Here is a 14,959-nt window from a genome sequence, read left to right as displayed (position 1 = left end):
AATGGCCACAGATTTGGATTTAAACTCGCTGGAGACCAGAGACTGTACCCAGGGTGCTACAAAACAAGACACCCTGACCTCAAAACATCTCTAATCTTCATTGGACTCCCATGACAACCAGAGGTTGTTTACATTCTCTCCTAGGATAAAGACGCAACAAAGGCTCTGCCCCCCACCTTGCCCTTATCTTCACACCCTTTCCCCCCGAGGAACTATCTCTGACCAGAACTTATCCGAGGTCGTCTCACATCATCAGAGGCCGGACTGACTGGAAGGAGGAATAACTCAGAACTGTCCCCGCCTCCGCTGCCGCCCCCCCCCCCCCCCCCCCCCCCCCCCCCCCCCCAAGCAGTTGAGGGGTCTCTTCGCGGTCGCGCCGGAAACTGGCTGCGTAGCAAATGGGAGGCTCATGATCGACTGGGGGTAACCTCTCTCCTGCAAACACCCTCCCTCCCACCCACCCCACCCGGTGGAATCCTATGTGCTCTGTCTTGTGACATGTATTAAGTTGTAATATGCTGGATGCTAAATGTGCTGAGGTGTTTTTTCTCCTCCCTCTCCCAATGTTGTCTTCTTCTTTCCATCTGTGCTTGATGTAATTTCGTTGGACTGAAAAGTAGAATGACAATAAAATGAATCTTGAATCTTGAATCTTGAAGTCACTTTCCATCTGAAAGTCATTTTTCAAAAATTGATGAAAAAAAAGAACCAGCAGGTGGCGGTAATGCAACATTATGGAAGAGGAAGCAGAAGAAGAAGGAAGTTAGGCCGCACTCAAATTAACGGTAACATTTATCACACTATTGACACGGTTTTGACTCCATTTAACGTCAATATTATTCTGTAAAAGACAGACGCCTCGAGGAGAATCACATCTCAGGTTGTGTTGTTTGCTGCAACTTTGTAACTGGAACCCGGAAACGACTTGTGTCTGTTGACGATCATTGAAGTATTGTAGTTCCTCTCTGTGACCAGTAGATTTCAGGATAACATCAACCATCAGGAGAGTGTTGAAGAGGTGAAGCTCCTCTTCTGGTTCAGTCGCAGCAAGAAGACAAGAACAACAAGAAGAAGGAGAGCAGCTGAACTTTGTACAGTTATGAGCTGCAGTCCACACAAACCTCTGAGTGTGTGAGTGAGCTCCACTCTACTGTGTTCATCTGGAGTTTCTCAGCTACAAATACTGGTGAGTACAAATACTTTAGTGTGAGACACAAGTACAAGAAGTACACAGGTAAAAGAGATGTGATGTCTGAGCTCAAGATAAAAAGGACCGTGCTGTTTGTTACCAAAACTCATTTAGAAAGACAGAATCTGAGTTGGGGTTTTTTCCCACTTCATTTTATTAAAGTTTATGTGAGACACAAATATTGCATTAATATATAAACAATTACAGATAATATCAAGCGGTTAATACATTTCCAACATTCAGCACGTTGTACAGGCTCAATCATCCTAAATGACCATGATTAGGACGTAGTTTGCACAGTTTTCTCTGTTTGGATCCTCTGTTGTACTTCTTCCACCAGATTGTGTTACATTTGATTGTAAAATCTCAACATTAAATTTCCCCTTTAAGAAACCTTGAAGCTGGAGAGAAAAACTAACAATGTGACTCTGCAGCTTGAAGACACACAGACTGAAAGATTCCTGCTCATGAAGCTCTAGAAACACATGAAAAAGATCCTGATGGAGCTTCAACCATGAAGGTGCTCTGCCATGAATCAGACAGAGGAAACAGGTTTATACCGACTCTGACTGCTCAGTGTTTCCTCTTCTCATCATATCTTTACTTGTGTTGTACAAACTGTCAGAACCTTTCTGTAGATACAAACTGCTGCTCAATGAAATCATAGAATTGTTCAACATTAATCAGTTAATCCGTCACTTTCTCACCACTTTATTCATTGTTGGTGACGTTTAATGATAAAAACTGATCAGACAGTTTGATTGACGGGACAGATGATCAGAGGTGCAGAGTTTTTACCACCATCATTAAGATGTGGACAGAAGAATGGGAGGAGTTTGTCAGTGAAGCAGCAGCCAGTGAAGGAGTAGATCAGAGCTGCAGCATCTACATCATAGAACGAGACCAGACCCTCCTCATAATCCACAAACACCCCCACCTTCTCAGGAACAAACCTCAGAGAGAGACGCACTGGAGAGTTCTCATAAGCTGAGTACTCATTTCCATTTCTCAACCGTATTGTCCAGAAACCTTCATCAGGGCTCACTGTGAACTTTCCCTTCCTGTTGATGGACTCTTTGCTCACTCCTAAATTCCAGTCAGTCTTTCCTTTAACCTGAACCTCAAAGTAAAATGTACCTGAAGAGAAACTTTGTTTTCCTAAAACACACACACAAAAAGAAAATCTCTTTGGGTTGTCTGGAAGCTTCTTCCTCTCATCACCGTCACTCACTTGTTTCCCATCATCAGACAGGATGAGATTAGGATGTGCTGTATCAGGATCAAGAGTCACACCCACTGCAAACTGCTGCTTCCTCTTCAGCTCAGGATCAAACAGATTCTTCTTCATCTCTTTGCTGAGAGTCTCCTCCAGCTGAGCCACAGCTCTCACCACAGTCCCCTCATATGATGATGGACGGACGCTGACCTCCGTCCAGTCCTTGGTGGGTGGAGCAGCTTTCAGGGAGGAGAAGACTTGGAGGAGGTGGAGGTGGTCTTCAGAGTGTAAGAGCTGCTCCACCTCTAAACTCCTCTTCATCAGCTCACTGATCTCCTCTTCCAGATCTTTGATGAGACCTTCAGCCCGTTTCTCTCTGGCTTTCTCTTCCTCTTCCATCCTCTTCATCATCTGGTTCAGATCTCTCTCAACACACTGCATCAGAGCAGTGAACACCTCAACACCTTCTGCTTTCTCTCTGTCTGCAGCAGCTTTACTCTTCTTCAGACACTCTCTAATCTCATTGATCTTCACTCTTCTCTTCTGGATCATCTGCTGCATTTCAGCCTCAGTCTTCCTCAGCTCCGTCTTCTTTCCTTCACATTCTTCACTCAGAGGAACAAACTCGTGAGTCTTGTGCTCTAAAACAGCGCACATCATGCAGACACACGTCTGCTCGCTCTTACAGAACAGCTCCAGAGGTTTCTGGTGCTTCGGACACATCCTGCCTTCCAGGTTCTCCACAGGTTCCATCAGCTGATGTTTCTTCAGGCCTGACACTGTCAGATGAGGCTCCAGGTGAGTCTGACAGTAGGAGACCAGGCACACCAGGCAGGACTTGAGGGCCTTCCCTTTGGTTCCACTGCAGACGTCACAGGGAACTTCTCCTGGTTTGGCAGCTTGTTGCTCTGAGCTGCTGCTGCTGCTGGCTTTGTGTTCAGCTTCATGTCTGAACTGAGCAACAACCTCAGAGATGAACGTGTTGACCCTCAGCTGAGGTCTCTTGTAGAAAACCTCTTTACACAGAGGACAGTCACATATGACCTTGGAGTTCCAGTGCTCAGTGATGCACTGGTTGCAGAAGTTGTGTCCACATGGTGTGCTGACTGGATCAGTGAACACGTTCAGACAGATGGAGCAAAGAAACTGATCTTCAGAGCGCAGATTGCTGGCAGCAGACATCTTCACACACTGAGGACAAAAGACAGAGAGTAAAACACAGTTCAACACTTTATTAGAGCAGTGGCTCTGTCTTGCTTGTGTGACTAATTCTACAAACTGAAGCGAAGGAAGTCATTTTGTAACTTCATACTCAGTCTGCTGACGGCCTAAACTGTTAGAAAGGAAACTTTAATGTTGTCGTGTGCCACACACACAGCAGCCAACTAAACCTCTGATCACACCAAGAACAAGACCTGCAAAAGCAGAATAACCAGTTGTGTCATTCTGTTGTCCCGTCTGCAGGTTTGGAACAGCGCCCCCTCATGGCATCTCGTCCACAACTAATTTCTTTTCAGCATTACTGATTTGAAGAATTGAATTTCAAAGTATATTTCACACATTTGGAAGGACTATTAAGTATATTCGACACAAAAACATGGTAGTGTATTAAGGTTGACAATATCATGTATTTTTAGGGTCTTTGACATGACAAACAGGATTTGTTGGAGTTTAATGATCAGCTTGATTTATGAGTGTAATGGCCTTCTTCTGAAGTAAAAAGAAAAATGTTGGTGGTGATCCCGATCAATATAATCATTACAATTGAAAATCTTCATTTCGCAATATATTGTCTTATCTTGTGCTTTTTCAAATTATGAAATGAAATCACAGGATCACCAAAGTGCATAAATCAATAAAGGCAGTTGATCTGGATGTGGAATATGTGTCATTTTCCTGCGTCCATGTCTTCCCTTGGCGGAGGTCAGAAATCTCTGGTTGCTCTTGTTTTATATCTAAAACTTGTTTGATTTTACAACAATCATATTCAGGGTGTCCTTTAACCTTGATGAAAAAGAATTTCTTAAATTCAATCTAATTTCTTTAACTGATCATCAACGACATCATCATTGTTCATTTACTGTATTTTGTACATCTTTGTTAAATCGTATTCACAGCTTAAATATAAGTTTTTGTCACACTCCCTGACAAGGACTTGAAAAGTAGACATGTCTGTACAAAAGAGGACATTTGTTCACCTTCTTCATGCAGTTTTCTGAGAGTCAGTATAAAAGTGATCAGCTGTACTCACCAGTGTTGGAGTCGGTGTCTGTGAAAGTACAGATGAACTCAGGTTACATTTCTTCTCACAGAAACACGGAGACGCGTCTGAACTGCAGTTTGACTTTAACTTTCACTTTCACTGCCTCAGTGTTACGTGTGTCCTCCTCTTCCTCCACCACCACTTTTACTAAAAGTCTAACTACAGTAAAACTAAAGTATACAGTTGGACAATAGCATATTTGAATATCAAATATCAGATACTTTTTGAGACCAAATGTTCTCAATTTCAGGATTGGCAAGGTGAAGTTTCATTTTGGTGTGTGGTGTCATTTAAAAGTACAATGTTTTCACCTATTAATGTTATCAAGTATTTTTTTTATGATACCTAGAGGTGAGATTCCAAGTGTACTATTCAAGTACTATTGAAATGAAGCCTCAAAATCAGCATTGGCCTTAAGATAACCCGAGGTGGTTGTGATACTTACAAAACAATGTTCAGAGTGAGTATTTGTTCTGAAGACACTGCACTAAAAGCAACGAAATAACACTTCACACTCTTTGGAAGTCTTCACCTGAAGGTACTCGCCTCTCAAAGCCAAGAGTTGCCTGAGCTCGTTGGTAATCTTCTCGTACTCTTGCTCTCGGTCAGCTTCCTGGTTGCTCACATCTGACAGAGTTTTGAGGTCTTTGTTATTCTTGAGATAAAGACATGCGTCTTCATACTGCCTTTTCAGGTCCATCATTTGGAACTGGAGACTCTTGATTTGCTGCGACTTCTGGTAATTTTACACCTTCAGTGTTAAGAAGTCACTTTCCATCTGAAAGTCATTTTTCATTTTTTCTTTCAACTCCTGATCCTGTCACTGGAGGTCGGTTGTGACTTGCGTTAAGGCTCGGCTCCTTTCCTGCTCACGCTTGTATTTTTCCTCCGAGTCGTGTTGCGTGGAGAGTTTCAGCTGGAGGTCTAGAGCCTTCTCCTGCAGAGCCTCGTTATTTCACCTCAGGTCTTTGGTCTCTGCCTTTTTGGCTTTGCGGTCCTCCTCCAGTGCTTTGCAGTCTTTAAGTTGGCTGCTCATCACATTGAGTTGGTGCTGGAGAGCTTGGTCTTCTTCTTCTTCTTTTTGGTATTGTTCTTATTATTGACTGATTAATTCATTTATTCTTTATTTATTTCTTTATTTAACTGTTCAATGTTTATAATCATAATTTTTTATTATGTATTTATTTGTTCGTGTTTTGTTTTGTCTTGTTATGTTATGTTCTGTATGTGTTCACTTTGTGGTGCTGTATTATGAAATAATAAAAAATTGATTAAAAAAAGAACCAGCAGGTGGCGGTAATGCAACATTATGGACGAGGAAGCAGAAGAAGAAGAAAATTAGGCCGCACTCAAATTAACTGTAACATTTATTACACTATTGACACGGTTTTGACTCCATTTAATGTCAATATTATTCTGTAAAAGACAGACGCCTCGAGGAGAATCACATCTCAGGTTGTGTTGTTTGCTGCAACTTTGTAACTGGAACCCGGAAACGACTTGTGTCTGTTGACGATCATTGAAGTATTGTAGTTCCTCTCTGTGACCAGTAGATGTCAGGATAACATCAACCATCAGGAGAGTGTTGAAGAGGCGAAGCTCCTCTTCTGGTTCAGTCGCAGCAAGAAGACAAGAAGAAGAAGGAGAGCAGCTGAACTTTGTACAGTTATGAGCTGCAGTCCACACAAACCTCTGAGTGTGTGAGTGAGCTCCACTCTACTGTGTTCATCTGGAGTTTCTCAGCTACAAATACTGGTGAGTACAAATACTTTAGTGTGAGACACAAGTACAAGAAGTACACAGGTAAAAGTGATGTGATGTCTGAGCTCAAGATAAAAAGGACCGTGCTGTTTGTTACCAAAACTCATTTAGAAAGACAGAATCTGAGTTGGGGGTTTTTTTCCACTTCATTTTATTAAAGTTTATGTGAGACACAAATATTGCATTAATATATAAACAATTACAGATAATATCAAGCGGTTAATACATTTCCAACATTCAGCACGTTGTACAGGCTCAATCATCATAAATGACCATGATTAGGACGTAGTTTGCACAGTTTTCTCTGTTTGGATCCTCTGTTGTACTTCTTCCACCAGATTGTGTTACATTTGATTGTAAAATCTCAAGATTAAATTTCCCCTTTAAGAAACCTTGAAGCTGGAGAGAAAAACTAACAATGTGACTCTGCAGCTTGAAGACACACAGACTGAAAGATTCCTGCTCATGAAGCTCTAGAAACACATGAAAAAGATCCTGATGGAGCTTCAACCATGAAGGTGCTCTGCCATGAATCAGACAGAGGAAACAGGTTTATACCGACTCTGACTGCTCAGTGTTTCTTCTTCTCATCACATCTTTACTTGTGTTGTACAAACTGTCAGAACCTTTCTGTAGATACAAACTGCTGCTCAATGAAATCATAGAATTGTTCACCATCAATCACAGTTAATCCGTCACTTTCTCACCACTTTATTCATTGTTGGTGACGTTTAATGATAAAAACTGATCAGACAGTTTGATTGACGGGACAGATGATCAGAGGTGCAGAGTTTTTACCACCATCATTACGATGTGGACAGAAGAATGGGAGGAGTTTGTCAGTGAAGCAGCAGCCAGTGAAGGAGTAGATCAGAGCTGCAGCATCTACATCATAGAACGAGACCAGACCCTCCTCATAATCCACAAACACCCCCACCTTCTCAGGAACAAACCTCAGAGAGAGACGCACTGGAGGCCCTTTAGGAGCTGAGTACTCATTTCCATTTATCAACCATATTGTCCAGAAACCTTCATCAGGGCTCAGTGTGAACTCTCCCTTCCTGGTGATTGATTCTTTGCTCACTCCTAAATCCCAGTCAGTCTTTCCTTTAACCTGAACCTCAAAGTAAAATTTACCTGAAGAGAAACTTTGTTTTCCTAAAACAATAATATAACGAGAAAATCTTTCTGGGTTGTCTGGAAGCTTCTTCCTCACATCACCATGACTCACTTGTTTCCCATCATCAGACAAGATGAGTTTAGGATGTGCTGTATCAGGATCAAGAGTCACATCCACTGCAAACTGCTGCTTCCCCTTCAGCTCAGCCTCAAACAGATTCTTCATCTCTTTGCTGAGAGTCTCCTCCAGCTGAGCCACAGCTCTCACCACAGTCCCCTCATATGATGATGGACGGACGCTGACCTCCGTCCAGTCCTTGGTGGGTGGAGCAGCTTTCAGGGAGGAGAAGCCTTGGAGGAGGTGGAGGTGGTCTTCAAAGTGTAAGAGCTGCTCCACCTCTGAGCTCCTCTTCATCAGCTCACTGATCTCCTCTTCCAGATCTTTGATGAGACCTTCAGCCCGTTTCTCTCTGGCTTTCTCTTCCTCTTCCATCCTCTTCATCATCTGGTTCAGATCTCTCTCAACACACTGCATCAGAGCAGTGAACACCTCAACACCTTCTGCTTTCTCTCTGTCTGCAGCAGCTTTACTCTTCTTCAGACACTCTCTGATCTCATTGATCTTCACTCTTCTCTTCTGGATCATCTGCTGCATTTCAGCCTCAGTCTTCCTCAGCTCCGTCTTCTTTCCTTCACATTCTTCACTCAGAGGAACAAACTCGTGAGTCTTGTGCTCTAAAACAGTGCACATCATGCAGACACACGTCTGCTCGCTCTTACAGAACAGCTCCAGAGGTTTCTGGTGCTTCGGACACATCCTGTCTTCCAGGTTCTCCACAGGCTCCATCAGCTGATGTTTCTTCAGGCCTGACACTGTCAGATGAGGCTCCAGGTGAGTCTGACAGTAGGAGACCAGGCACACCAGGCAGGACTTGAGGGCCTTCACTTTGGTTCCACTGCAGACGTCACAGGGAACTTCTCCTGGTTTGGCAGCTTGTTGCTCTGAGCTGCTGCTGCTGCTGGCTTTGTGTTCATCTTCATGTCTGAACTGAGCAACAACCTCAGAGATGAACGTGTTGACCCTCAGCTGAGGTCTCTTGTAGAAAACCTCTTTACACAGAGGACAGTCACATATGACCTTGGAGTTCCAGTGCTCAGTGATGCACTGGTTGCAGAAGTTGTGTCCACATGGTGTGGTGACTGGATCAGTGAACACGTCCAGACAGATGGAGCAAAGAAACTGATCTTCAGAGCGCAGATTGCTGGCAGCAGACATCTTCACACACTGAGGACGAAAGACAGAGAGTAAAACATTATTGTTCAGTTTTACTATTTTAAATTATCGTACAGTTTTTACATTCTGAAGGTTTTCATTTTTATTCTGTTACTGCCCACATTTTAACTGAACTTTGTTTTTATTTCCACATTTTTCAAAGACAATGCTGTTAATCCTACTTGGCAGTGGCTCTGTCTTGCTTGTGTGACTAATTCTACAAACTGAAGCGAAGGAAGTCATTTTGTAACTTCATACTCAGTCTGCTGACGGCCTAAACTGTTACAAAGGAAACTTTAATGTTGTCGTGTGCCACACACACAACAGCCAACTAAACCTCTGATCACACCAAGAACAAGACCTGCAAAAGCAGAATAACCAGTTGTGTCATTCTGTTGTCCCGTCTGCAGGTTTGGAACAGCGCCCCATCATGGCATCTTGTCCACAACTAATTTCTTTTCAGCATTACTGATTTGAAGAATTGAATTTCAAAGTATATTTAACACATTTGGAAGGACTATTAAGTATATTTGACACAAAAACATGGGAGTGTATTAAGGTGGACAATATCATGTATTTTTAGGGTCTTTGACATGACAAACAGGATTTGTTGGAGTTTAATAATCAGCTTGATTTATGAGTGTAATGGCCTTCTTCTGAAGGCCAAAGAAAAATGTTGGTGGTGATCCCGATCAATATAATCATTACAATTGAAAATCTTCATTTCGCAATATATTGTCTTATCTTGTGCTTTTTCAAATTATGAAATAAAATCACGGGATCACCAAACTGCAATATGTGTCATTTCCCTGTGTCCATGTCTTCCCTTGGCGGAGGTCAGAAATCTCTGGTAACTCTTGTTTTATATCTAAAACTTGTTTGATTTTACAACAATCATATTCAGGATGTCCTTTAACCTTGATGAAAAATAATTTCGTAAATTTAATCTAATTTCTTTAACTGATCATCAACGACATCATCATTGTTCATTTACTGTATTTTGTACATCTTTGTTAAATCGTATTCACAGCTTAAATATAAGTTTTTGTCACACTCCCTGACAAGGACTTGAAAAGTGGACATGTCTGTACAAAGAGGACATTTATTCACCTTCTTCATGCAGTTTTCTGAGAGTCAGTATAAAAGTGATCCGCTGTACTCACCAGTGTTGGACTCGGTGTCTGTGAAAGTACAGATGAACTCAGGTTACATTTCTTCTCACAGAAACACGGAGACGCGTCTGAACTGCAGTTTGACTTTAACTTTCACTTTCAATGCCTCAGTGTTACGTGTGTCCTCCTCTTCCTCCACCACCACTTTTACTAAAAGTCTAACTACAGTAAAACTAAAGTATACAGTTGGACAATAGCATATTTGAATATCAGATACTTTTTGAGACCAAATGTTCTCAATTTCAGGATTGGCAAGGTGAAGTTTCATTTTGGTGTGTGGTGTCATTTAAAAGTACAATGTGTTAGCAGAGTCATTTTCTCATCGTGGCATAAGACACAGCACAGACACATATTTCCTCTTTTGTGATCACCCACACTGGGCACACACCCTATTTATTTACACATGTGTTGCATGTCAGCAATTAGATCAGCATTAGTCACATGATCGAGCAGCGTTGCCATTGACAGCTTGTAAACAAAAACTATAATACAACACATGTAGCATATAGCAAATCATAACAAAATGAGAGCATAGCTCAACACCCCCACTTGCTCACATTTGAAGAGTCCATTTAACTGTAACATAACTTGGTTTACATACCAAACATAAACATTTCAAATTTCAAAAGTTTTTGTTTCGTTGCAGGCTTGGTCAGTACATCAGCAACCATTTCATTTGTTGGACAATACAATAGGCATATTTGGTCATCATCCAACGTAGACCTTAAAAAGTGGTATTTAATATCCACATGTTTACATCGTTGCCTATGTACAGGGTTCTTTGTTAAGGCTATAGTGCCCTGATTGTCCTCATAAACAATACATTTGTATGTTTGGCCATCAAGACAGTTCAAAAACTGTTTCAAATACAAATACTCTTGTATGGTTGCAGCCAAAGCCATGTACTCAGCCTCACAGGTAGAAAGTGCGACTGTAGGCTGTCTTTTAGTTTTCCATGAGACTATTGGACCGTTCTTGTTTAGACTGATACAGTAACCCGTAGTGCTTTTTCGATCACCAATATCAGCTGCCCAATTAGCGTCACTGTAAGCATGGATGAGGTTCTCATCTTTGTATTTTCTGAAACATAGTTCCTTGTTTTGGGTACCTTTCAAATACCTTAAAACATGCTTTACAGTTGTCCATTGTTCAGTAGTTGGTTTGTTGAAATACTGAGACAGTTTGCTCACTACGAAGCTTAAGTCTGGCCTTGTACAGGTTGCCAGGTAGATTAAGCTACCAACTGCCTCTCTGTATTTCCTCACATCATCCAGTATTTCAGCATCATCACTGTAGTCAAGTTTTTGTTCACATGGGGTAGCTCTAGGCTTACAGTTTAACATGTCAAATCTCTCCAGTATTGTTTGTACATACCTGCATTGTGACATCTTAACACATTCAGCACTTTGGTCAAAGTCAATACCTAGAAAATGTGACAGTTTACCCAAGTCTTTCATCCTGAACTTGGAACTTAGCTTTTCTTTTACACATTTCATAACATCATCATCACTAGTGGCAATAATCAAATCATCAACCCATATGATGATGTGAACTTTCTCATTGCCAGTAATTTTGCTGTAGACACAATGATCAGCTGGATTTTGTACAAACTGTATTTCACACAGATAATCATGCAACATTTTGTTCCAGTTGCGCCCTGACTGTTTTAATCCATACAGGGATTTCTTCAGTTTACATAATAGTTTGTCTCCATTAGATCTCACTTCATAACCCTCAGGTTGTTCAATATAAATTTCACACTCAATTGGTGCATGTAAATATGCTGTTTTTACATCCATCTGGTGAACGACCAGATTGTCTTGTGCTGCTTTCTGTGCCAAGAGCCTGATGCTGACCATACTGGCTGTAGGAGAGAAAGTCTCGTCATAGTTAACACCCCTTTTCTGACTGAAACCTTTGGCAACATATCTCGCCTTGTATCTGTCTGTTCCGTCTTTGTTCTTCTTCATTGCGTAAACCCACTTACCCCCCACTACATCCTTGTCCTCTGGTAGAGTGGACAGGGTAAACGTTGAGTTGTCCTTCAAAGATTGAACTTCCTCGTCCATTGCTTCAGTCCAGTCTCTTGCGTTCATTGAGGTAACAGCTTCTTTATAAGTCTGTGGCACATTACACATAAGTCTGTAACAGTAGTCAATATTTATGTCCTCCTCAAACCCACAAGCATGGTCCCCGTAATAATCTGGCTTTTTCCTTTCTCTATCAGGGTAGCGTCTCTCTTTGGGTTTGTCTTCTTTAACTTCCACTGTTTCAGTATCACACTCCTCTGTTTTGCTTTCTGAGTGCTCTTCTTCTTGGTTTTCAGTTATTTGTGGGCTAACTGAAGGGGTTTTCACTTGTTCTCTTTTATTCTGAATCACGATATCATCATCTTCAGCATCCAGTACTTCCTGATTCAATCTAGATGCAAACTCCACAAGTCTATGTTTTTGTACTTTTCTGTTGCTGGGATAGTACACCAAATAGGCTGGACTATTCTTGTCGTATCCAACAAAAATGCCTTTCTCACATCTAGAGTCCAATTTCCCTTTATTCTGTTTGTAAGCATAACACACCAGTCCAAACTTCTGCATTCTGGAAATATTTGGCTGTCTGCCTGTTAACATGTAGTAGGGAGTCTGTTTAGTGCGGTTGCTAAAGCACCTATTCCTCACCACAGCAGCTGTCTGGACAGCATAGGTCCACAACATCTTTGGCAGCCCACTCTCTATGAGCATGCACCTGGCCATTTCAAACAGGGTTCTCCAGTTGCGTTCAGCAGTACCATTTTGGTGTGGAGAGTATGGGGCTGAGGTCTCATGCCTAATACCACTCCTGCGCATCAAAGCTTGGTACTCTCTGCTTGTGTACTCTGTACCATTGTCAGATCTCATGCATTTTATTTTACCATGAGGAGCCATGTCGGCTATAAACTTCTCAGTTGCTTGCACTGTATCACTTTTATTTTTCAAAAAATATACAAACACTGCACTAGAATAGCCATCTGTGAAGGATAGTGCATATTTATGACCATCTCTAGACACTGGGTCTATAGGACCAGCTAAGTCTGTGTGCACCATATTCAGAGGTGCTTTGGCCCTTGTATCTGGCCCTCTGTTCCTAGTTTGAACAAACTTCCCCTGAGTGCAAACTTCACAACATGGAACAGGTTTATTACTTTCATTCTTAATGTCCATCCCATCTACAACATGTCTTAGCTTTAACACATCTGCATAATTGCAATGACCTAAGATTTCATGCCAACTTTGCAAATCAAGACTTTTCTTACACTGGTCATTACAGTCAACATCTAAAGTGTGCAGATAGAAAAGCTTGTTGTGTACGTATATGGGGAATCTGGTACCGTCTTTATGAAGCAGGACACCGTTCTTCTCACTGAAGTTCACTGTGGCTCCACTGGTGGTAGCAGCTTTCACAGAGAAGATATCCTGGGGATATGTTGGGATGTATAGGGCTCCCCTGAGCGTTGTCCGGAAACTCTGCCCCTCGCTGTCGATAAGCCACACCTCCGCGTCACCTCTGCGCTTGGCGACTCCGTTGCACCTGGATCTGTCCGCGAGCTCCACGCAGTGCGTCCCGGCCTGGAAACTCCCGTTGAACGTCTTGAACTTTGCGATGTCTGTGATGATGTGTGACGTTGCGCCCGCGTCCACCATCAGTCCAGTTCTCTTGACATCTGGGACCCGCTTCTTCGCGTCGCTCACCCGGAATGCGTACTCCTTGCTCCCCGACTCCTCGGATGCCATCCGTGCGTTATCGCGCTGCTTTTTCCTTCTGCAGCTTACAGTATTGTGCGTGTTGCTTTTGCAGTGATTGCACCATTGTTTACGCGGACAGGCCCTGGCAATGTGGCCTTTGACACCGCACTTGTAACACAATGTCCATATTTTCACTGTTCTTTGCACCTTCGGGCGCGCGCTTTGTGCCAAACTGCGCTCTCGCCCTCATAACCGTATCCTCTGACACAGTTGCGCGCATGTTCTCTACATCTTCATAACTTCTGAGTTTCGTCTTGAATTCTGCAAAAGTCACTTTCTCATCGCTCTGAGACACATGTATTGCAAACGGCTTAAATGTCTCTGGTAGCCCTTTTAACGCCATGGCTATTAAAAGTCCGTCACTGAGCGTCTCACCTGCGTTTCTCGAAGCAGTAATCGCAGTCTCCGCTCTGATGATATATTCAGTGACACTCTCAATGGGCGACTTTTGCAGTGAAGTCAACTCGGTGTATAGGTTTATTACTCTGGGCTTCCCTTTGCCAGCGTAATATTCCCGGAGAAGCTTGAGTGCCTCGCGTCCGTTATCTGCCGCGTCGCGCTTTACCAGCGACAGGCTCTTGTCATCCAAAAACTGAATGAGCTCCGCATAGGCCTCGGCGTTCTTCTCCTCATCCTCCTCATCATCGGCAGCGGGTTCATTCAGGATAGTGTATTTTAACCCTTGTAGACAGAGGTGGCCCAAAAACTTTGTCTCCCATAGCTCGTCGTTCTTCTCGTCTCCGTCAAAAACGAGCCTGGCCCAGCGGCTAGTTGGCACCGCGCCTCTGTCCTTCCTACTCATTGTTAGATCACTCCAAACCGGCTCTCAGGTGCACGCAGTACACGTCGCGACTTTCACCCGGTACTTAATTCAACTGTGCGTCATGACTCTGGGCCCATAACCTGTTAGCAGAGTCATTTTCTCATCGTGGCATAAGACACAGCACAGACACGTATTTCCTCTTTTGTGATCACCCACACCGGGCACACACCCTATTTATTTACGCATGTGTTGCACGTCAGCAATTAGATCAGCATTAGTCACATGATCGAGCAGCGTTGCCATTGACAACTTGTAAACAAAAACTATAATACAACACATGTAGCATATAGCAAATCATAACAAAATGAGAGCATAGCTCAACACAATGTTTTCACCTATTATTGCTATCAAGTATTGTTTTATG

General features: G+C 42.6%; 2 protein-coding genes across 3 annotated transcripts; both read right to left on the bottom strand.

Annotated features, from left to right (window-relative positions):
- Positions 1-1,322: 1,322 nt before the first annotated feature.
- LOC308120834 (E3 ubiquitin-protein ligase TRIM21-like) lies at positions 1,323-4,744 on the bottom strand. Its single transcript, XM_080481689.1, has 2 exons — positions 4,657-4,744; positions 1,323-3,596 (listed from the first exon to the last, which is right to left on the bottom strand). Exon 2 carries the CDS (start codon positions 3,585-3,587, stop codon positions 1,938-1,940), a length of 1,650 nt encoding a protein of 549 aa, XP_080337815.1. The 5' UTR covers positions 3,588-3,596; positions 4,657-4,744; the 3' UTR covers positions 1,323-1,937.
- Positions 4,745-6,558: 1,814 nt separating this feature from the next.
- LOC308120835 (E3 ubiquitin-protein ligase TRIM21-like) lies at positions 6,559-14,574 on the bottom strand. 2 transcript variants are annotated; one of them, XM_080481691.1, is made up of 4 exons: positions 13,358-14,574; positions 11,981-12,113; positions 9,985-10,002; positions 6,559-8,833 (listed from the first exon to the last, which is right to left on the bottom strand). In XM_080481691.1, the coding sequence occupies exon 4, from the start codon at positions 8,822-8,824 to the stop codon at positions 7,178-7,180; it is 1,647 nt and encodes a 548-aa protein (XP_080337817.1). In that variant the 5' UTR covers positions 8,825-8,833; positions 9,985-10,002; positions 11,981-12,113; positions 13,358-14,574; the 3' UTR covers positions 6,559-7,177. The 2 variants fall into 2 exon arrangements, with proteins under 2 accessions (XP_080337817.1, XP_080337816.1); XM_080481690.1 differs by lacking the exons at positions 11,981-12,113; positions 13,358-14,574 and having other exon boundaries at positions 9,985-10,362.
- Positions 14,575-14,959: the final 385 nt, after the last annotated feature.

The sequence above is a fragment of the Lipophrys pholis genome (assembly GCF_963383615.2).
Source record: "Lipophrys pholis genome assembly, chromosome: 15".
Taxonomy (NCBI): Eukaryota; Metazoa; Chordata; class Actinopteri; order Blenniiformes; family Blenniidae; genus Lipophrys; species Lipophrys pholis.
The sequence above is the reverse complement of the archived record's forward strand: the minus strand, read 5'-3'. Positions and strand labels throughout refer to the sequence as shown.